General features: G+C 33.8%; 1 protein-coding gene across 5 annotated transcripts in view; it reads right to left on the bottom strand.

The window, feature by feature from the left end:
* The window catches only part of LOC145683499 (phospholipid scramblase 2-like), a 289,918-nt gene that overhangs the window by 215,380 nt on the left and 49,757 nt on the right, over positions 1-24,781 (bottom strand). For 4 of the 5 annotated variants that reach the window (XM_081754836.1, XM_081754837.1, XM_081754838.1 and 1 more), the window contains one exon: positions 72-173. The exons of the other annotated variant lie outside the window; for it this stretch is intronic. In XM_081754836.1, coding sequence (XP_081610962.1) covers positions 72-173 — 102 coding nt within the window. The remainder of the gene's footprint in view (positions 1-71; positions 174-24,781) is intronic. 5 annotated transcript variants of the gene reach the window in all.

The following is a 24,781-nucleotide window of genomic DNA, read 5'->3' as shown; positions in this document are numbered from 1 at the left end:
ATTAAATTGAAATGTTTTATTTTTACCAATTATTTTTCTAAGTTATCATGTATACAAGAGATTATAAATACCATTCATAGCTGTTTTTTCTCGATTAACTATAAGATGGTCAAGCGTAGAAAGGCATTGTAAACCCATACAATTGGTCATTAGTTCCGGTTCAGAACCTCTATCTGGAAAATAAAGCAAACAGAGTCATATGTTACTTAAATTTAACAAACATTTTCAAAATTTCGTACTGTTGGAAGTGAACAAAACGTCATTTCAGATATTCATCGAATATAGCACAAATAATTTTACAAAAAGAATGAAGCGAAGATACTTGAACCCTGGATAACAGGGTTGGAAAAATAGTTTTTTCAAAAAAAAGAACAAAGCACGTGTTTAAAACATGAAAAAATGTTCAGAATGTTTTAAACATGTTTTAAAACACGAACGAAAAAAAAACATGTTTTAAACATTTTGAATAGTTTAAAACATATTTCAGAATCGTGTAATATCTTATTTGTTAAGACTTTCTATTCTTTACTTGCAACCAGTATTACAGATTCATCGTGTATATACTGATTAGTGCAACATTAATAACAGAAATAAATTTGTTTGACTAAAAATGGCTTTTATATATTTTTTAATGAAATTTTTATGGCCAGTTTGTGTTCAAGATGATTTTCGAAAAAAAAGATTAAATATTTTCGTAATACACTGGTGATAATGCACCTTAATATATCAAATTTCGTTTTTGTAGCACCGGCAGTTTTGAAAATGCGCCTTTTTTCTTTTTTACCTAATATAATTTGTATAACACCAGTGGTTAGCAAAATGACTTCGAATATCCATTGGATTTAATGACATTTTTACGGCATTTGGCTCAAATAATTGTATTGCTATTGGAATTGTACACACATGTACATAATTTTTACTCAATTGATCACCTGGAGGTAGGTAAAATTTTAGTTGCAAAAATTTGATTGCTATTTCGGAATACTGATGCTCATAAAATTATTTTAAAATAATAAATTTTCCAAAAGTGATGTTTTAAACACATTTTATGTTGTGCAAACTTCAGAATATTTTCTGCAAGCCTGTGTAATGGTTGTTCTTCAACTTAATAATTGTATTGAAGATAAACAATATTTGGGACATTCCAAGTACATTTTCAATAATGTCCTGTTTTGCTCAGCAAATGAATGCGATTTCAAAACGTAATATCTTCGCAGTCCAGAGTACGAAATAAATGAAACTAAAACCACGTGAAAGGGCTTGGGCTAGTTTCATATGACAGCCGCTAGACACGGACGTCAGTGGAGGCAGGAGAGCAGCCGCGCCCACTCCCACTCTGAATTTCAGATTTTGGGGGCAGCAAGGCAGATTTAGAAACTTTTTGATAAGCAAAGTTCTTACACCGAATAAATACGGAGGAAATACAGGTGATCAAAACCGGAAAGTTTCTTAGGCACAACTTCCAGAATTTTAAGCAGGCCCGAAACTCGAAAGTAGAACCACTTTTGAAATCCTTGGGTCAAAAAGAAAAAAATACAAAAGGGCAATAAAAGCCTATAGCTCCTTGCGACCAATGGAAAGGGATTTTAACTGATCAAACTCCGTATTTATTCGGTGTAAGGACTTCATTTTTTTCTGCTGGACTTTCCTCAGCAAAATGTTTCTAAATCTGCATTACTGTCCCAAAACTTGAAATTCATGGTAGGCGGTAGGAAGGCGGATGACCTCTAAACGGACACCCCTCTCTAGCGGTAATCATATAAAACACTAGATTGCACCTTGTCACGTAGTGTTCTTCCTTTCTTTTCAGATTCGTGGTTGTGAATATATGACATTTTCCATCGGTGTATTCTTTTTTACACATCCAGCATTTATTTAATATAATTATTAGAGTCCGGATTTTTATGTAATATCGACCCCTAAATATGTACATAAATATGTAACAAAAATCGCTTAAAAATGTAAGAAATATGTAATATTATATAAGAATATGTAATATTACATATGTTACATATTTAAGAAAACGTAATATTACCATGTGTATGAGTATGTAATATTTAAACGAATTATGAAAATAAAAAGGAAAATCTACTATACTTTATCCTGCTTAATGCAAGTCCTCCAATGAAGTGAAATGCTTCAACAGCTGAGACAGCCATACGTCAATGACGTGACTGATTGCAGGATAATAAAAATCAGACGCAAATGAAGGAAGATGTGAATCGGCTAGACAGAAACAGGAAGGCCCCGAGAAAAGCAATGCATACTGCATTTGTACGTCAGAAATCTCATATGGTGTGGTGTGGTCCCGTTTCAAATCTAGAATCTTTTACACTAAATGCAGTAGATATGAGGCACATTGGCTGAAATTTGATCCCTCGAAGTTTGATTTGGACGTGGGAAAATTTTGGTCCTGGGAAACCGTTGTTGCTATGCTCATATTCTTAGACGTCTACCAGATGTAAAATCAAGATGAAATATGCTTTTTCGTATTTTTCTTCGTCTTCTCGTCGTGTATTGGCTACCCCGTGGGAAAATTGTGGTCCTGGGAACCCGTTGTTGCTATGCTCATACTCTTGGACAGCTACCGGATCTTCATCACAGTCCTTTCAGTTTTCACGATCGAAGCTTCCCAATTGGTCTTCGTCTTTTCGTCTTGCATTGAATAGTTATTTTGGACCCCCTTAGCCCTCTGGCAAAGAGTATACTTATATATATTGATTGGCGTTAGACCCCCTGTAGTATAGCATATAATTGGGTAGCTATTTTAGACCCCCACCCCAATCCTTTGATATTCAGTGGTCGAAGCATCCCAATTGATTGGCCTTCGTCTTTTCGTCTTGTATTGAATAGCTATTTTGGACCCCCTAAGCCCTCTGGCAAAGAGTCTACTTATATATATATATATATATATATATATATATATATATATATATATATATTGATTGGCGTTAGGCCCCCTGTAGCGTAGCATATGATGTATATCGTTCGAAGCTCTTCATTTCGACCAATTGATTGGTCTTCGTCTTCTCGTCTTGTATTGGATAGCTATTTTGGATCCCCTTAGCCCTCTGTCGAAGAGTATACTTATATATTGATTGACGTTAGGCTCCCTGTAGTATAGCATATGATGTTTATCGTTCAAAGCTCTAGGAAGCTTCTCATAGCATTGGGTAGCTATTTTGGACCACCCCCGCTTCTCAGCTCCGAATTTCGTGCGAAGAGAATAAGCGATTTCGCCCCTTGGTCCTATTCCCACGAAATACCTGTAGGTTATGTGTTAATTAGTATTCAGTCACTTTTGCATGCAGGCCAAGTACCGAATTTCGTGCGAAGAGCATAAGTGATTTTAGCCCCTTGGTCCTATGCCAACGAAACGCCTGTAGGTTATGTGTTAATTAGTACAGTATTCAAAGTCACTTTTGCAAATAGGCCAAGTATGAAATTACGTTATTCGAACTTAGGAAAGATATGTTAATGATTGTATGTATGTATAATTGAACTATCCAATGCTGAACAAAGTGATATTAAAACGTAAAAAAGAATATATATTTTGCTTTCAACGGGAATTGAACTTAGGCCGTAAATAACAAACAAAAATAAATTAAAAATACAGCATTACATTATTATTATTATTATTATTATTATTATTATTATTATTATTATTATTATTATTATTATTATTATTGGGAAGTGAAAAGTGAAGCAGACAACTAACCTTGATTGTAGCTTCATTAACTTACGATATAAATATTCTGTATACAAAAGTCCATTTTGGTTGGAGATGAGATCGAATTTGGTACTTCACGATTTTACAGTTGAACTAGTCCTAGCATCAAAAAAAGAATTTCACGTATATAGCACTTCGCATTGATTTTCTTTTCACGACAGAAAAGAAACGAATTAACTTAATGTCTTAAAATATTCAATACTTTCTCACCGAGAATCGAACCCGGATCCTAAATATGCTTTGATTTTGAAAGCTCTCTCACCGGAATAAAACGCAATACCTGTAATTCACGATTTAGAGTTGAAATAATCCTTGCATGAAAAAAAGAATTTCACGTATATAGCACTTCGCATTGATTTTCTTTTCACGACAGAAAAGAAACGAATTAACTTAATGTCTTAAAATATTCAATGCTTTCTTACAGAGAATCGAACCCGGACCCCAAGGATCGTGGTCCTTCGTAAGTGTATGAGACATGTATAAACATTTTCGGCTGACTTGCACATCAGCGGAACCGATCTCCCCAGGCCTCTAAGAATCACGTTTGCTCATGACAATGACCACTTGCGTACATGCTTCCCATAGAAATTCATAATGTTTTAAAGTCATAGGCTGGGAATCTTAAAGACAGCATCTTTTTTTCTGATTAGTTACTGAGGAGAATATAGTGTTTCATTGAAGCTATTTGCTTTATCTAATTTGGTCTTCGGATTCTCACGAATTCACTTGTAAGTGTTCATGGGAATAGGATTTGTTTGCAGACTGTTCTTTGATCGAATAGACCTTAGTTGCTAAGGTGAATATCGCATTGCATGATTTTTTTATACAAGCATTTGAGATTACATGTATGTTTGTTGTCGTCTTCACATACGAACATACTCACTTGCGACTGAAGATAGTGTAATCTGGACGCGAAAACGCTAAGTTATGTGTAATGTAAAATAAGTTTGTTGATAGATAAGATTTACTGAAGATGCTATTTTGATACACCTATTGAATAATGTGTGTGAATAAGGAAATGAATCTTTGTTTCAGATGTGGAACTGAATAAGGATATGAAATGTAGTAGGGTAGGTGGGGGATTGTATTTACTTGGAAAAGTTCGTATGTTACCCATGATAAGCGAATTCTCTGATTACACTTTTCGTTAACTTACTTAGTTGCAAATTTCATTACTTATGCAATTCAGCTTATTTCATTTACGATTTACTTCCTATGTGATCAAAGAAATTATCTTTTTTCGTGTGATTTGTTAAGACATCATGTTCTCACAATATGTTCAGGAAAATCGATGAGCTTGAAATTTCCAATCCTGTGTGAATGTGTTAAGTTTTGTGTCTCACGCAGGAGGGTCCTTTATTATTTCCTCAGAGAGATAAGAAATGTATCCTGCGAATTCTTAAGACAATGAGAACAAGCTGATTTAGTGGCCATACATATAGAATACGTCTTCGAGAGTGAACATATTATCTATTAGTTAAAGATGGCATCGTCGAATTTATTAACCAAACTTAATGCATCGTTCTAATAATTAATAAAGCCTATCGTATTGTAGATTGCAAATTAATTACAACCGTATATGGAAAGAAGGTTTGTGTGACATTTGAAGTAGGACAAAAAGTGATTCTACGAGGACGATTTACTGAAAAAGTAGAAGCAGATAATGGTGCATTATTAACATATTTGCAAAGTGGAAACGTATGTTTATTATACAAAGGGAAAAAAGATTAATTTAACGGGTCATAGCATGCACGATATTGAATTCACTGAGTTGGCCACATCGTAAGTGTATGGACATGTACATGATTATCGACTTCTTCTCCATTCTCTTCCTTTCCCCCTTTCACGTGTGCTCAGACAAACATGTGTGTATAGTAACATTATTCTGTACTGTTCAGCTATTGGAGTAACATGTAATTGAGTATTTGTTCATCGACTATGGTAACTAAGAAAGAGTGTTTGCTGTTAAATGTTCAATATGGACTTAGTTCAATGAAAACAAAATTAATTTGTATTGGTCTGGATAGTGATACATTTGAGCCAGTGATTCGTATTGGTAAAGGATTTACGTTTGGAGTGAAATTAAATTTGTCGGAGTAGGAAAAACTTGTACATTTGATCCCGTTTGTTGCGGACTATTTAAATTCGCAAGTGGAAATTACATCTATAAATTCTCTTGGACGAAATAATGAACTTTGCGATGTACAAACATCGTGTGTGCGTGGGTAACCTTTATGTTTCTATTTCATAGAGTTTTCTCTTAACTTCTTATTCAAAGATCAACAAAATAAGTTATTTCTTATTTAAATGTTTCTTTCGGCATTCCTAGTATCTCGTTGTTTTAAAATCATGTTCACCATTTATGTCTTATCTAATAACTCCCAAGATATAAAAAGTAGAAACAAAATGCACAAATGCAGGGATTAGAAAACTTGCTAGGAAGATCTAAAGCTGAAATTTCAAAATACTAATACTTTGTTGATAAAGTGTACAAGTATATTGAGTTAGGAAGTTCTTGTTGGGTCCGAACCCAGTGAATCGCGTGAGTGCGCCTCTGGCAACCTCTTCCACGCTAATAAACGATTACAAGTTACTCTTGTGCAGGTCACATCTTTGCAAATACTATCCAATGCAACCCATTCACATTTTGAACCAGGTCCAGTTGGGGCAAAATTTTCTAGAAAGCCTGGACATGCCAATTTTGGTTGCTAATCATGGACCCATGCTCGCCAAGTATTCGTAATTTTAAGCATTAGCTCATTAGCCATTGAAATAATGATAATTTTGGGCAATATCTCATTAGCCATACTGTCTACTGTCGTTTTGGTATTATCACAATGGAAAGCTTGCTGACAGTATTCGTACCTTTTTGTAAAAGAGTGATGAGTTATCAGAATTTAATTTTTCAATGATCAAGATGGACCAGTGATTAAGTCCCAATGGTTGATTGGCAGTAGTCAGCCTCAAAATGTAGGGAGAGGGGAAGTAGAATTTAGGAGAGACCCAATTCTATCATATTACAGTTCATCACCATATTTTAGTTCATTTGCAAGCCTACCGTGAAAATTTTAGGGGGACCAGTAAAAATTTAGGGGCACCTGGCATCCCTGTGGATACGGGCCTGGGTTGAGTGATCACTTCTGTTGCTTGGGGTTCCTGCCTCAATCCGAGTTCATGTTAATAGGGATTTGTGGTAAACAAAAAACTGTGAGCATTGGTTCTCTTGTTTACTTCTACTTTGTTCATTCCACCATTTCATTTATCGTTATTAGCGATCACACAAGACGTTAAACTAAAAAACAATCTTTGTTCCCGAGTGGAAAGGGTACTCCAGAGAGCAAAGTTCCATTCTGAAAGAAACATTGACTCCAACCTCTTTTCTATTCTCGTTACCTCTCATAATGGTTTGCCTTCTTTATTATTTATGAAAAAGTAGGATATCAATATTTGCAAATAAGTCAATATAATTATTTACAAAAATTCAACCAAATAAGTGTACAAAATTGTCCATTGTCCCAAGATTCTTCCATAGGAAAGAACCCGTTGCAAAATAAGTGTACAGAGGTCAATATTACGCAGCAGTTACATAGATATCTCGTTCCATGGAAGATCACATTTTATGTCTTATGTAATAACTACCGAGATATAAAAGTAGAAACAAAATGTACAAATGTAGGGTTTCAAAGACTTCCTAGGAACATCTAGAGGTAAAATCTCAAAATACTATTAGTCAGGTAAACTAGTTTTGCCAATGAATCGAGAAACTTCTCGGCACGAAAAGAGAGAGAAGATTCGAATCGACAAGTACATTTTTAAATTCGAGAACAGATACAGTTTATCATTTTACATTTATTTGATATAGCATATCTTATATGAGATCGCTTTGAAGATAAATTGTAAAAATTTACACACACACACACACACACACAATAATAATAATATGATGCTATAATTTTTTATTTTTATGCTTGTTATTTTTCTAAAACAATTATGTCAGGTTAGAAGAACATGTATCTTTTTTATCACGTGTATTGTTCTTCTACTCACAAATTCAATGGATTTCAGGATGCATGATGACTGACTGATGTAACGTTTATTCACATTATCATTCTATCACCTATTATTTTTTCGTCATTCACTTGTCTTAATCATGTGTCCTTTTACCGAAAAAGGGCATATTTGTGGGACGTATCTTTATTTCTCCGCGGGTCTTTACATGATGTACAAACCTATTACATTTTAGGTTTGAGGAGTGTGGTGGCTCAGTGATAGATGATTTACAACCAGTACTTTGGGGTCCCTGATTCGATCACAGGTCGAGTCGTGTGGACTTTCTGATGGACAAACACCGTGCTTGTGAGGTTTTCTCGGAGTTCTTCCGTTTCCCATTTATTTCATCATTTCATTCATTTCTCATCATTACCGTCTCCTTTATCCTAGCCGGAATAATCATGAAACGTAAAACTCAAAAATGGGACATGTATAAACATTTTCGAGAATAAAACTAGCACATAACAAGCTTCTACAATCAACAACAGCCAAATATCCTCTCACAAGAGTGCAAATGAAGTCATTCGCCATTCCAAAGTATGTTAGTAATCATGCATACACAAAGAAAACACCGTTGAATCCTCTTGACGCTTTTTATGGAGGACGTGTGAATGCCATATGTTTGTATCATAAAGCACAAGAGTCTGAAGGAGGACATTGTCATTTGGAAGCCGTGTCTCCTCTGGTAGGCTTGAACAATGTCTAATATAGGTAAATATCGTAGAGGTGATCGAAATTACATGTGTTAGTATAAAATCTTATGTGTAGTTTTCGAGAAAGTTAGAAGGAGATAATAAAGGGTGTCCCGTAAAGAATGCAACTTTTAAAATGCCAACCATTTTTGTTCTACGAAGTTAGCAGCACGTGCTTCCAAGTCGTATTGCCATATTACATATCGATACATTGATTGTGTTTGCACACTATCAAATAAATCAACCATAACTAAATCTATGAGTTTTTCTTTGCAAAACACGTTCATTTCCAATTTTAAGCTTTCATCAGCAATGTTCACACAGCCGGTCTTATCCAAAAACACACTGGGAAAACATATGTTCATTTCGTTAATAATAATAAGCATGTTTCACTTATTTATACATGTCTTATACACTTACGATGAAGGTATCGATTTAATAAATTCAAGATCGTACATGTTACGTCCAGATAAATTAATCTAAATTCCTTTATATGTTAAACATCATTTTTACTTTGGAAATACGATACTAATGTGCCAATATCACTAAAAACCAGCGGCCAGGAAAAACATGTATTTGACACTAATATCGTCCGTTTTATAGCATAAGGAGCATATTTGCGAGACGTTAAACTGAAAGATTTCATCTCTCTCTCTTTTACGATGGGATATGATGTCTGAATGATTGTGAAAACTATCACTTAACTCAGTATGATGATCTTATTCCCTGGCAAATACGAAAACTCAAGGGTCCTTGATTCGACTCCACTTCGAACCGTATGGACTTTGTACTGGACAAACACTGTGCTCGTGGGTATTCTCAGGGGCTCTGCCGTTTCCTCCCAATTTCTTCTTCATTCTACCATGGGACTATTGTTCAATATTAAAATAAACATGTTTGGTGATCCCATAGCACATACATCAGACATACAGACAAACAGATAGATAAACCGTTTTATTTTATTTATATTAAATAAGTAAAGGGATGACTGTTCGCACGTGAGGACACAAAACAATCACTCCACTTGTGCTGTGATTTGATCGTCTGAATGATAAAGTGTACTTATGTCTGATGCGTAGGGTTCCTGGTTCGACCTCCGAGGAAGTAAATTTGTTGTGGGCAATATCACACTCTCTTCTCTCGGAGCTCTCTCTTTTCACATTTTGTCCCAGCACTTTTCTTAAACATGTGTTCCTTTAGCGTAAGGAGCATATTTGTGGGACGTTAAACTGAAATATTTCATCTCTCTCTCTCTCCTTCTCTCTCTCTCTCTCTCTCTCTCTCTCTCTCTCTCTCTCTCTTTTACGAAGGGTATGATGTCTCAGTGATTGCAAGAACTATCACTTAACTCAGTATGATGTTCTTATTCCGTAGCAAATACGACAACTCAATTTAGAGGCACGTTAAAAAAGTTTGTGATAAATTGATCCAAGATCCAATATATTTTGAATCAAAAACTTTCTTGTACGTCTTATATCTGGACAACTTTATAAAGTGTAGCCAGATCCAGATTATCACTTAAATCACTATGATGATCTTATTCCCGTAAAAGAAAATGAAAAGTCGATTTAGGGGCCCGTTGAAAAAATTTTGTGATCCCTGATTCAAGATTCAATAATTATATTTCAATCAAAAATTATCTTGTACGCCTTATGTCTGGAGAACTACATGTAGTGTACGATGTTGTTCATTATAAGCCTACTTGTTCGAAGATCGAACTAGGGACCGCATGCACTAGGTTGCGGAACATTGCTCTACTACATTAAGTATCCATCAGAAAAAATAAGTCGTTGCTTTATCACTGACCCACAGTTCACATGTTTCGTACGCTCGAAGCATAAGAAAATATTTCAGTATAACGTACCACGATTATACCCATTATGCTAAGGGGATAAGGGATGATTAAGACAAATGAGTGATTGAATAATTAGTAGAATGAGAATGTGTGAGTAGACCATGAAAACTCACGGACACGATGTTGTTCATTATAAGCTTCCTTTTTCGGATGCCGAACTAGGGACTGCATGCACTCTGCCACAGTGCACGACAGCTAGTAATAAAAAACTTCTTTTAGTCTTTCCCGCTGGTCTGCGTAATATCGCCGTCCTCTGTGAACGAATACAGATTTTTATAATCACACTTCTCAGAAACGAGATATTGCAGCCGCAAATGTTATGACCACCGCCCACTGGAGTCACTCCTCTCGCTCGCTCTCTATACTGCCTGTCGAAACAACGATTCATAGCGTACAACAAAAACAAAAAACGACCACTAGGTGACAGGGACAGCGGAGGCTTGTTCTCGTCTACTTCATTGTAGCTATACAGTAATTCAGCATATTTTCCCTCAATTCTGGTAGGAAATAGTACACTTTTTCAATAACTTACGTACATACGCAAGGTTGTATATATTTTTTAAATAAGAATTTTACATTTAATTAACAAAAGAAGAAATTCTACATATCTATTATCACGAAGTAATAGAAAGGTTAACACAAAAAAGAACGCAATAGACATGTAGTCGTCGTTAGCTGTATCAGTCAGTAATGGTATGTAATCTGTGATTTGCCTACATACTTCACATATAAAAATAAATATTTAAATGAAAATACATAAATATCATCCTTATTTCCTCTAAGAAATAAATCCAAAACAGATGAAACACAGTCCAACCAATTGAATTATGATCTACTCAGTTGATAAGGCCCAACATAATCAGATTACATTGCTTGTGTTGACTGAGCACCACCATCATTATGCTATTATTATTATTATTATTATTATTATTAGTAGTAGTAGTAGTAGTAGTAGTATTGAAAAAAAGAGCAACGACTCATCATATCAAAAAAACAAGAATGCCGTTGAATTTACACGCTATAAAATGAAGTCAGGATTTACTATCCATCTCCCCAAGATGCATTTTCATGCATCTTTTTCTAGGCCAACTTCCCCAAATTTGTACCTGATATGTATATATCCTGCGCAAGACTGGATTTAACACTAGAACAACTAGACCCGGGCCTAAGGGCACAACGATCTTACGATCGCCCGTTGGACCAAAATTTAATAAGTGAAACGAAAAAAATGCAAAAGATGAAAAATGATTAAAGACAGTAAACACCCTCCATGACGTTCAGTATGATTATGTTAATAGATACCTTCGCTCGGTACAAAACAAGGAGGAAGGCAGTTTATTTTAAGGGCATCTAATTTTGGACAATGACAACAATTTCCATATTATACTGTTTCACAATCATACTGTGACTTTTTAGTATTTGAATATTAACATTTTACGGCCGAAAATTCGAAACAATTTCTTTTATTCTTACACAAACTGATCATTCTCTGTAACTTTATTTTAAAAGACGTAAATTTGTATAAGTTTGACTTTCTTTACAGCAGATTGGAAACGAAAATTCGTTAAAATTTGAACAAAAATAATATATATAGGGACAGGGTTGCTCAGTGGTACAGCGCTTACCTCTGATGCGTGGGATCCCTGATTCAATCCTCGGCCAAGTAAGTTTGTGATGAACAACATGGTGTCCGTGGGTTTTCTCAGGGTACTTTAGTTTCCTTCCACATTTCATTCCACCAATTCTTCCATCAACATTCACTTGCCCTAATCGTCGGTCTTCTTTAGCTTAACTGATATAATAGTGGGATATTACTCTGAAAAATATATATAAATATTATATTGTGTTAAACTTTTGTACTTCGGCATGAAAGGCGGCAATTATTTTTTTGCCTATGGGTGGAAAAACATTTAATGTGACACCGACCTTGCAGTTATTTTCTGGCGAACGACGCGCTCAACTCACTCCAAATTTCAATGTTATTATCAATAATAATAATAATAATAATAATAATAATAATAATAATAATAATAATAATAATAATAATACGAAGCGGTAGAAATTCTCCAATACTCATTTATAGAATTTCGGCTGTCTTTCTGGAAATGAGTTTGAATTCGCAAGAAAATCAAAACGCTTCGTTTATGCTTTCTCCATATGTGAATAGTGGTTTCTCAATTTTTTTTCACTATTTTTTCTGATAGCAATTTGTACTTTTCATCACTGTAACACTTCTACAAAGTGCATTCTGCAGAACTGGCAAACATAATGGCTCATATTTCTCAATGAATCTACCGATTTTTTCAAATCCGGTATAGTAGCCTCAACGAACGTAACACCCCATTTAGATTATGGAAGTTCGCCTTTCTAGGTGGTTTCTAGGTGGTTAGTCGTCTATTAAGAACACATTGAGTACAGTCTTGTTTCAGCTTCCGAACTTTACATTTTAAAAAATTCTTTTACAGAATGTTGACAACATACAATAGATCTGTCTGGAGGAATTCAGTTATTTCCCTTCGTATCATCATGTCTTGATAGTTTATTTATTAACCATTTTTCTGCAGTCGATGGTGATATCCCAACGTATTCTAAAATACCTCTTCGCAACTTAGAAAAGACCATATAACAGTAATACATTTTAATTTGCGAAAATACTGAACACTAAAATGTATTTTCCTCTATGAGATGTATACTAACAAGCTTCGTTTAGTGCTGCACCCATGCGGCGCAATTTAAAAAATATTCGTACAGTGATCTCTATGTTATTTTTGGTGATTCGACAGGCAGTATAGAGAGCGAGCGAAAGGAGTGACTCCAGCGGGCGGTGGTTATGACATTGCATCCTTCTTCTTCTTTCACACATATACACACATACACACATACATACACATATACTTTCTCTCTCTCGTTCTTCGTGCAATGTGGTCATTGTATATCGTGCGACAATGATAAATCGAGTACCTAGGTACATGCTATCAGGAATCACTATGAATGAAATGCAAAAACGTCAGACACTGCGCCAGGTAATTTTTATTCTACTCATTTTGACCGAAAGGATAATGATAAGTCTTAAGAGAATAAAAATTCTACACTAATGGTTAGTAGTAGAAAATTACCGATCTGGCTCATATTAGAACAATCCAGGTCCCGGAAGATAGCCAGGACTCGATATTCCACTGTCGCACGATCTGCCATGTCACTCGTCTCGGCTAGATATGTAAAACTGAACACCCCTAAAACTCGTTCTCTTTTATGACAGCCTTTTTAGGGTATATTCGTTCTATTTTACGTCCCTTTTCTGCGGATGTACTCACTCTCCTTCTTTTTAACATAGCATAGAATACATAAGACTAATAAAACATGGCAGGATTGTACTCGTTCTCTTTTATGATCGCTTTCTCCCAATCCTAATTAACATAAAGATTACATAAGACTATGAACATAGCAGAGCTGATAAAAGAGTATGACTTATTTTTCAATCCTTATTTGACACAGCAGAGAAAGATCCAATAGCATGGTGTACCTTTTATCAACCCTCTAATAACGTAGTGGATATTACACATACCATCAGATTATGAGCACATTTTCCAACTCCTTACTTAACATAGCAGAGATTTGACCAGGTATAGTAATCTTTTTTCAAAATCTATTTAACACAGCAGATAATACATCAGACTATGGACCAATAGCAGGGGTACATTTCATCACCATCTATATAGCATAGTAGAGAATACGTAAGAATATGAACACATTTTCCAAAGCCTATTTAACATAGGAGACTTGACTTGATTTTAGTTTAGCGTCCCTTTCAGCAGCGAGGCTATATGAGACGTGGACCTACTGATTAACGTGGAATCCGAACCACATGAGCTCCCGCCGGGAATCGAACCCGGGTCTCCTACTTAACATAGGAGACATTTGATAGGTATAGTAAACTTTTTATGACACATTTTTAGGGGTGTAATCGTTCTCTTTTACGTCTCGTTTTTACAACTTTTTTGTAAGAAAGGCTATGATCACCTTTCGCAACCTCTATTTAATATAGCAGAAATTACACAAGGTGCACCAAGTACTACGTGTCCCAAAAATATAGACCATCGAGGTCAAATGTCAAATATTTAAATCCGAAAAACTCGTAAACAGAGCCACGTATTGAAGTGCTGTTTCCACATTTAGTAATAGGTCATCAACTACTACATGTCCCAAAAGTACTGACAATCAAGTTCAAAGATCAAATATTTAACCCCTAATAACTCGTAAACAGAGCCAAATATTGAGGTGTTGTTTCCACATTTACTAATAGCTCATCAACTACCAGATCCCCCAAGAGTACTGACCATCAAGGTCAACGGTCAAACATTTAAACCGAAATAACTAATAAAGGGAGCAATTGATAAATTTATATGACCTATTTCTTTTTGTACCATGCAGAAAAAAGTAAAGAATGAACAAATTTGGGTGCCCTACTTTTTATACCAACCGGAAAAAAGCAAACAAATGCCATTTTACCTAGCTGAGTATTTTATACTATTTTGTACTATTTAAATAAACAAAGGAATAAGTTTGTACTAACCAGTAAAGGCGCAAAAGGACATTTTAACTAGCTCGAAATTTATCTACCTTTGGACCACTCAAATAAACGAAAGAATAAATTTGCGTGTCCTACTTTTTATAATGACGAGGAAAAGTAAAGAAGGGCCACTTTAACAAGTTCAATATTTTATACCTGTTTGGGCTATTCAAATAAACAAAGGAGTACATTTGAATGTCCTATCAATTATGTACCACACATTGAGGCGCTGTTTCCGCATTCAGTAATAGGTCATAAGATACTCTATGTCCAAAAAATAACTACCATCACGTCAAAGGTCAAATATTTAAATCCGAATAACTCGTAAATGGAGCCACATATTGAAGGGCTGTTTACACATTTAGTATTAATCAACCACTACATGTAACAAAAGTACTGACCATCAAGTTCAAATGTCAAATATTTAAACCCTAATAATTCGTAAAGAAAGCCAAATATTGAGGTATTATTTTAACATTTAGTTATAGCTCGTAAACTAACAGATGTCACAACAGTACTGACCATCGAGTCAAAGGTCAAATATTTAAACCAGAATAACTCGTAAACGGAGCCACGTAATGATACACTGTTTCAACATTTAGTAGTAGGTCATCAAGTACTACTTGTTCCAAAAGTACTGACCATCGACGTCAATGTAAAATATTTAAACCCAAATAACTCGAAACGGAGATACATATTGAGGTATTGTTTCCATATTTAGTAATAGGTTATCAGCTACTACATGTTCCAAGAGTACTAACCATCGAGGTCAAAGGTCAAATATTTAAACAGAATAGCTCGTAAACGGAGCGATGGATAAATTTATGTAACCTATTCATTTTTGTAGCAAGCAAAAAAAGTGAAGAATGAACATATTTGGGTGTCCTACCTTTTATACCAACAGAAAAAACTAAACAAATGCCATTTTATCTAGCTGTGTATTTTATACCATTTTGTGCTATTTAAATAAACAAAGGAATAAATTTGTACTAACCAGAGAAAGCGAAAATGGACCATTTTAACTAGCTCAGAATTTATGTGCCTTTTGTATTAATCAAATAAACGAAAAAATAAGTTTGGGTGTCCTGCTTTTTATACTGACGAGGAAAAGTAAAGAAGGACCATTATAACTACTTCAGTGTTTTATACCTTTTGGGCTATTCACATAAACGAAGGGATGCATTTTTACCATTGAGAAAAACGCGAAGAAGTACCCTTTTAACTAGCTTAGTATTTCTGTACCATTTTGTACTATTCAAGTAAAATAAAGAATAAATTTGGGTGTCTTATTTTCTTTTGTATCAAGCAGAAAAATTGAAGAACGAATAAATTTGGTTCACTTCTTTGCTTTTGTACTAACGAGAAAAAAAAGTGCTATTCAAATAAACGAAGAAACAAATTTGGGTGTCTCATTTAATTTTGTACTAAGCAGAAAAAACATTTAAATAAGCGAGGAAGGTCCATTTTAACTATCTCAGACTTTTATATCTTTCTGTAATACACAAGTAAACGAAGAATTAAATTTTAGTGGCTTATTTACTTTTGTATCAACTAGAAAAAAGAGAAGAAATGCCATTTTTAACTGGCTCAGAATTTTATAACTTTTGTACCATTTAAACAAATGAAGGGATAAATTTAAGTGACGTGTTCAATTTCCTCAATTCTGAACAGCAATGTAGGAATAGAAGATATCGTATGGATATGTTTCTTTTATTTTAACGTTGTTTTTACAGACTTGAAGAAACCTTTCAGCCATAATTGATCGCCATCACGTCTTCATTAGTCGTTATATTAAAAATTTTATTGTTTTATTGTTTTGCTGGATTTAGAAAAGTTTATTGCCCATGTGTAAATGGGAAGATATGTGAAAAAATATTTTTAGATTCCTTCTTGGGTATAAACACGGCAATTTTGAGCACTATACTATTTAAAAAAAACAAAAAATGATTTTTTTTCAAACCACACAAATAGATAAGCTTGTGTTTTTATTTTAAAGGTTAGTGTAATTCATATTCTGAATTTTAAAGACATTTGAACAATCATATGCAAAATGAATACTGTTTAAAATGGAATTGAATCGCAATTCTAATAATCTGTTATATCTTAAGTTCTCATTTTAATTACATTGAATTTTTACTTGTTTTATACTTTCAATCATGCTCATTAGTTGCTATGTAAGACACAATTATCTACAAATAAGACTTAATTACGGTAGAAGTCTATATATTTAAAAATCGAAATAGTTGTTATAATATTAAGTTTATAAAAGCAAAGTATATAATGATGGTTGTATTTGAAATACATTTTTTCGTAATGGTGTAACTGTTTCCACTGCTAGGTTTGCAATACGGGTACTTTAAACTGTATGTCTAATCACTGTACTTACTTAACATCAATGTTAATGGAGTTTAGTATAAAATTATGAAACATACACTAACTGATTTGGGAATGATGAAGAGAATATTTAGTAATATGAAGTTGAAGCTCGTTGCTGTGGCACATTAAATTATGAACTTGCTTCCCAATGGAACAATTTACACCTATTACGCAAGGTTTTAAGCACATTTAAAATATAAATCCACTTCTCATATAGCCGTAATCTTCAGGGACGTTAACCTCTTAAGTAGCAATTAGGTTCGCAGAGTAATTAGCAGTTTGATTATAGGATTGAACGTCCCTACTTTCTCGTTGAAACTGTTGTGAAATATAATATTTTGGAAAACCCATGTAATAAAGCTCAATAGACAAATATATTATATTGATTAATTTAATTTAATGAAATTGTCCCTTCATGTCAAATCCTGCTCGATAAAACCAGTTTTGGGATACTAATATTCAATTACTTTTCACAATAATTCTAATCTATAATAAAGTTACAAGTAATAGCATTGGCTTGAACTGCTTTATTACAAAGTTAACGTTTCTGGATGGCTGCAATTAAAAGTAATTTATACATAAATATTCATTATTATTAGAATGTGAAAGCTCAGTATCTCCAACTGAAATATTTCGCAGTTTTTAGAAACATTATTATTTAATGAAAAAAAAAACTCATTGGTCGTGGTAATTAACAAATTTGTTGGAAGTTTATTTAAAATGAACTAGCTTGAAATCTTACTGATCGTTATTAGATAGAAGGGAGCAGAGGTGTCTACGTATGAGAGAAATATTATGAGAAAGATAGGAGTCGCATATGGGACAGAATTTGGAAGATGACAGGATGTGTGAATGAAATGAAAATGAAAGCAATTAGATACGGACAGTTACGATAGCAAGGAACAGATAAGAAATGTAACGAAACAATAATTCTAGTGCAATTGACGTCGAAAAGTGAGTGAAAATCATATGATAACTATCGATGTATCGTTCTTCCAAGTAATACTGCTAAAGCCGATGGTAGACCAGATTTCCTAATGGATTTTCGGTCAGGCATATAAACTTATACATAGCATCAAAACCATAGATAGATAAAATGAGGATGGAAACAATATTGCTACCAAATTACTGAAACCGACTTTTCTTTACTCCATACTAAAAGCATGCCTTATTATTAATCCAAATTTTGTTTACCAGTTATTCGAACAGCATGTATCATCTCAATTACTATTGCGTCACTTTTCAGAATCTTAGAGAGTCTCACTTTCTACGGTAAAGAACCGTAGATCTCGTGATATTATCAATGAAATGTATAATATTGCAAACTTATATTTTTGACATTCACTTCCGAGATTCGATCATAAGATATCTTATTTACAAGTTCGATACTTAAATTATACTAATTTATCATTCGTATGGAGCTTGAGGAAAGATATATTTAAGTAAGTGTATGTAGGAGATCGCATGCACACTATTTCAAAAATAATGAGTGCATTGACTATTGAAAGAATTGAAGCAAAAGTTTCCAATTCCAACTTCGGGTATTTTTGCTAATCAGTAAACCACATTCGAACACACAAGCCAACCTTCGCATTCGGGAAATATATTTACCATTGTTTTCCTTCTTGCAATCATACCGGTAGTAGAAAGTTTTAAAATGTTACTACGTGTAGAAAGAGGTAACATTCACTAATATGTTTAACGATACAGTATTTCAAAACATTATATATATATATATATATATATATATATATATATATATATATATATATATATATATATATATACGTAAGCATGTATGCTCGTTTTGTTATTTATGTTTGTTAGGTTTCCATAAGAAGAATAAAAACGACAAGGGGAAAAACGTCATATGGAATGGATGAGAATATCAATCTTGCGGAAATTCTGTTATAATTATCAGGAAGGAAGTGTTTAGCAGTGTTCATGTTGACTTAGTGGGAAGGTCTGGAAAGAGTAATTGTAACATCGTGTGTTTGATTCCAGTTTGGGTCTAGCTATTTTCGTATTTGATGTTGTATTCCTGAATACATGAATATTTAAATTCATGAATAGCAACTCTTCCAATGTCGTTTGAGTCCAAGATCACCCTTGTGGGCAGGTGTTCAGGAAAAAAAGTGAAACATATATAATGTCAAAATTACTAATATTATTGTCGAATTCATACTTGTGGAACTGCTAAGAGGTAGGACTCATTTTGAATAACTTTTGGAAGATAGATTTTACTCATTTCAAGATGGGCTCTTCAATTGTATCAATTTTATTAAAGGTGTATTATGTTCTAATATTTATGACAAGAGTACAGTATCTTCTGTATTTTTTCAATTGAATTTTCATTGAAAAAATAGTCTAAGAACAAGTGGGTTGAAATATTTCCGTCGGGAAAAGAACGAGCACTTCATCTAGTATATATATTTGTAAATCAGTGTGTATGTGCGTTCGTTAATAAAATATATTGTGCATATCAAACTCTGTATCCGTCAATTTGAATGAACATTAACACTCGCCCAACGAAGATACTAGCAATAACGCTTCTTACGAAAATAGTGTCATTTTTGACCCATTAATATTTTAATTGTTTTTATGAAAAAATGGTATTATTACTGGATGTCCAATTAATTTAAAGCATTATGTTAGTGATGAGCATATTGGTTTTCTGTGGCGGATATAGAAGGTAAAAATTGTAAGGTGGAGGACTATGATAGCTTATTATAAACTTTCAAAAAATGTAAATACTATCTTCAATTATTTTTGGAACTAAAAAACCTGAATGGCCTAGGCTCCCCGGTACAAGCTAAAGCCACCACTGTGGGTCTTGGTATATTTATCAAAATATATACTAATCCCTTCAATTTGATATTTGCTCTCACAGCCACTGTTACTAGTTTGAGAAAGGAAATTTCTCTTCCGTATACATAAAATTTTCCCATATGATTCAAAGATTCCCCCAAGTAAACAATGCACAGAATCACACCTAGATATGTATGTATATAACTATGTACAAAAGTTGTACCATACGTCTAGATTTGTACATATTTTGAAGAAAGTTATCTCGTATCCTACATATTTGGAAGGAAATATCCCGCATTTCCGTCAATGATATGAATTTTACGTTTTGTGGGATTTCTTTGATACTGGCAAGGTTGCTGACATGTTGGAGCATGCTAAGGGAATGAGTAAAGAGTAGAGATAAACCTTCATAGTGAAGAAATGGCATCAAATCGGACAGTGTGCGGTAGGCAAGACAAATAAAACATCCTTCACGTAAACAACGAAGACCAGGTCATTCAAAACGCAGACAAAGAATTGTTTATTTGTGGCTCACAAATTAAGAATGCTAGGGTAATAGAAGTGCTACGGCATGATACGTAGGTTAAAACAAGCATACCTAGGCCGATGGCCGGAAAAGGGAAGATAAAATAGGAAATAAGTTAAATAAAACATTTATGGGTCAAAAATAACTCGATCTCCGTTGGGCGACTGTTAAAGACAACTATGGGAACAATTGAAAATGAACTCAGAAAACGCCATGATAGAATAGATCTTTCCAATTGAAAATAACTTGGTAATATAGAAGCAAGATATGGTTGATTTTTCCAATCTTTGTATTGGAAAAGGGAATTCCCAATCACCTCAGGTGATAGATATCTACAAATACATATGTCTCCCACCTTTTTACTTTTTAAGTTCTTTTGGGCAGAAATACTAACTCCATATTATACCTTAGAATATTTTATGCGTTAATTTTACTAGGACATGTAGAAAGGTTGAAATAAATTAATTTGTTGCCATATTACAGTAGCGTTGAAACTCAAACGTATCATTTTCAAAACAGTTTACCTCCAGTGGTGACAGGCATAAGAACATGACTCTTTGTTTATCTGTTTGAAATTTACAAGGCTTGAAATGTAGATTTGTTTGAAACCGTCAAATGCCGAATACGTGATTTACGTGCAATTAACTTTTACGATTTTAAGTACGGTTTAGCACAAGAGCAATGCCATTTTCGTTTAAAAATTTGTGTTGAAGGACATTGTCCTTCACACGCAAGCACTATTAAAATTGGTATTCGGAATTTAAACTCGGCAAATGAAACCTAACAGACGAGCTTCTCTGTGGGAGCACTGAAACTCCATGTTCGAAATTAAAATCAACACGGAGAAGGAGTAAAGTTATGGTGTCGTTTTTTTTTTTCTCGACACGCCATGTTACAGTTAAACAGTTTGACGATTGACGTAAAAGGACAGAAGAGTGCTACGTAACTTGTTATCTTTTAAGTGTTTTTGAAGCATGGAAATCTGCCCACCGAAAGTCCTCACTGTCTCAGTTTTGTCTTCATCACGACAAAGTAGTGCCAAACACAGCAGTGAAATCTTTGAAGTTTATACTTGAAAATGTTGTCCTGTTCGACCACTGTCGGTTTATTCTCTACATATAGCTCAAGCACGTCGCTTTCAAACAATTGGAATTGCTACTACTGCGTAAAATAATGAACATTTTGATATTAATAAAAACAGATTTTAAAAAATGTTTCATTTGTGATTTTTAAGAATGTAAAACTTTTTTGCTCCTGGTGACTATCTACGGAAATTTTAAAAGTTATTATATAGAAATATTGAATTTTCTTAGAGTGTCTAAAAGCTTTCGACTTCTTTTTTGTGGATGGTCATTTGATACAACCACCAATCTCCTGTCATCCAAATTAATTATATTATTAACTCTTTAAGGAATCTATGAGTTTTAAGGATTATAGCGTTATAATAACCACTGCGTTAGAAATAAGGATAATTCGAGATTTGAATACTAGCCCACTAACACTGTATAAAACCGCAAAAACTATTAATTTGGGTAACCTACAATCTCCATCCGCTGTATCAATTATGTCTTTATGTCGGAGTTAGACTCACACTACTGAAATTATCTAATAAATGAAACAACTAACAAAATGTTTGAAATAATTTCTCTCGCACTGTTTTCATTGGAATGTGACCATTTGATCGTGAGTCCGTAGTGAATAAACGAACTCGAATCAGCTTTAAAATTATCAGATAATAGATAATCAAGGTCACTAAACCTATATCTGAAATCCGTTTCTGTTTTTTTTTTTTTTTTTTTGTATTAGGGGTAGGATGAATAACAGGTCAGATGATTTCCCAAACCCTAAAAATATGTATTCAGCAAAAATTTCAGTCCTTTTTTACATTTTTTGTTTCACATCTCTTCCTTGAACCTCTGCCGATGGCAATCAGTATGCCTTAAACGATATTGGGAGAGTGACTATTCATTTATATAAATATTCATCTATTGAGGAACATGCACAGCATTAAATATAAAAATTGCTAGACACTCACCGCTATCGAACTCTCGACCCTACGATTAGAAGTCCCGCGGATTACCACTAAGCTAAAATTAACATTTCTAGAGATATCTTTCCAGAAGAATATGACATAATTTCCAAGACAATGACTTTATATTCCTTGCATGTGATGATGTTTTTCCCCTATGTATTTTTATTCTACACGTACTATGGATTGGAGGAGTATGTTCAATTTCTTTCATTTTATTGGAAATGTTCTTTAGTTTATGGAAACGTAAAACGATAAAACCCGCGTGTGTGCTCACTTGTGTGCATAGTATCGAAAGAGTGTATTCTTAATTATTTCAACGAATGTTACTTTTTTCTAAACTTAATAACATTTCAAGATGTCTCACTAAACTTAAAACAAGAAAAGTACATGTGACATTTTCCGATTGCGAAGGTTGGCTTGTGTGTTCGAAAGTGGTAATTTTGGTTTATTGTTCTCCAAAGATATCCGAAATTGAGATTTGAAAATTTGTACTTTAAAACAGTCATAATTAAGGTATTCATTCTCCTCAGAATAGGAAAAATGCAATTTCCTACACACATTTATTTCAAATCTATTTTCTCTCAAGCTCATTACCAATTAGAAATTACTGTACCGATAATGTACTGTAGAAATTAGTGCTTTAATTATTGAACTTGTAAATAAGAGGTCTTAAGATCGAATCTCGGAAATGAACGTCAAAAATTTTATAATTTCAAGTGTTATATGTTTCACTCATAACAACACTAGAATAAAATATTTTGTTACTGTTGAAAAGTGAGGACCTCTAATATTGTGACGAGTGATGCAATAGTAATCGAGCTGATTCATGCTGTCCGAATAACTGGTAAACAAAGATTGGATTAATCCTATGGCATGCCTTTAGTATGGATAAGAGTCGGTGTAACTAATATGGCTACAATATTGTTTTCATCCTCATTTTATCTATCTATGGTTTTGCTGCTATGTATAAACTTATATCTCTGACCAAAAATCCGTTAGAAAATCGGGTCTACCAGCAGATTTATCACTCATGACTTGGAATAATGCATCGGAAGTTGCCATATTATTTTCACCGACTTGACGAAGTTAACTGTACACAATTTGTACGTTCAGTATATTTTCTATCTGTTTCTCGCAATTGTAACTGTTTAACTCTGCTTCCATTCATTCTTTCATTCACACATTCTATTCTCTTTGAAATTCTGTCTCATATGCGATTTCTTGGTCCCTCATAGTATATTTAAATAATCCATACAGCTCTCCTGCATTGCATCTAATGGTCGTGAATGAGACTTCATGGTAGTAAATTGTAAATGAATTTCCAACATGTTCGTTAATTACTATGATCAATGAGGATTTGCACATTAAATAATAATGCTTTCTGAAGAGATTGCAATATTTCAGTTGCAGATACTGAGCTTATACATTCTAATAATCATCAATATTTATGTACAAATTACTCTTAATTGCAGCATAGAAACTTCAACTGTGTAATAAAGCAGTTCAAGCCAATGCTATTACTTCAAAACCTATTCTAGATTACGATTACCTTGAAAAGTAATTGAATATTCTTATGTGTTACTGGCTTTATCGAGCACGATTTGACATGAAGAGATAGTTTTATTAAATTAAATTAACAAATTAAATATATTTATTCGTTGAGCTTTATTACCTGGGTCTACAAAAGTGTTATGTTTCGTTGAAGTTAACACTTTCAACGAGAAATTAAGGACTTTCAATTCCATAATCTACGTGCTAATTTTTCTGCGAAACTAATTGTCACTTCAGAGGTTAACGTTCATCAGGATTACGACTAAAGGACAAGAGGACTTATATTTTAAAATGGACTTTGGCTCTGAATTTAACGTGCCAAAGAGACGAACTTCAATGAAATATTACTAAGCTCTTCATCACTCCCAGTTCAGTTGATGTACGTTCCATAATTTTAAACTAAACTCCATGAACATTAAAGCAAAATAAATAAAATGATGAGAGTGGCAGCTTGAACTACCCGCTATTGAAAGGCTGGAAGTTCAAATACTTACACAATTACGCAAACTGTACTTCAAATACAACCATTATTATATACTTCGTGTTTCACACTTAATCTTATAACAACAATATTGTAAAACTTTGTCTCAT

The sequence above is a fragment of the Thermobia domestica genome, chromosome 4 (assembly GCF_964235325.1).
Source record: "Thermobia domestica chromosome 4, izTheDome1.hap1.1, whole genome shotgun sequence".
NCBI lineage: Eukaryota > Metazoa > Arthropoda > Insecta > Zygentoma > Lepismatidae > Thermobia > Thermobia domestica.
Note: the sequence above shows the minus strand (reverse complement) of the source record. Positions and strands in the feature narration are given on the sequence as shown.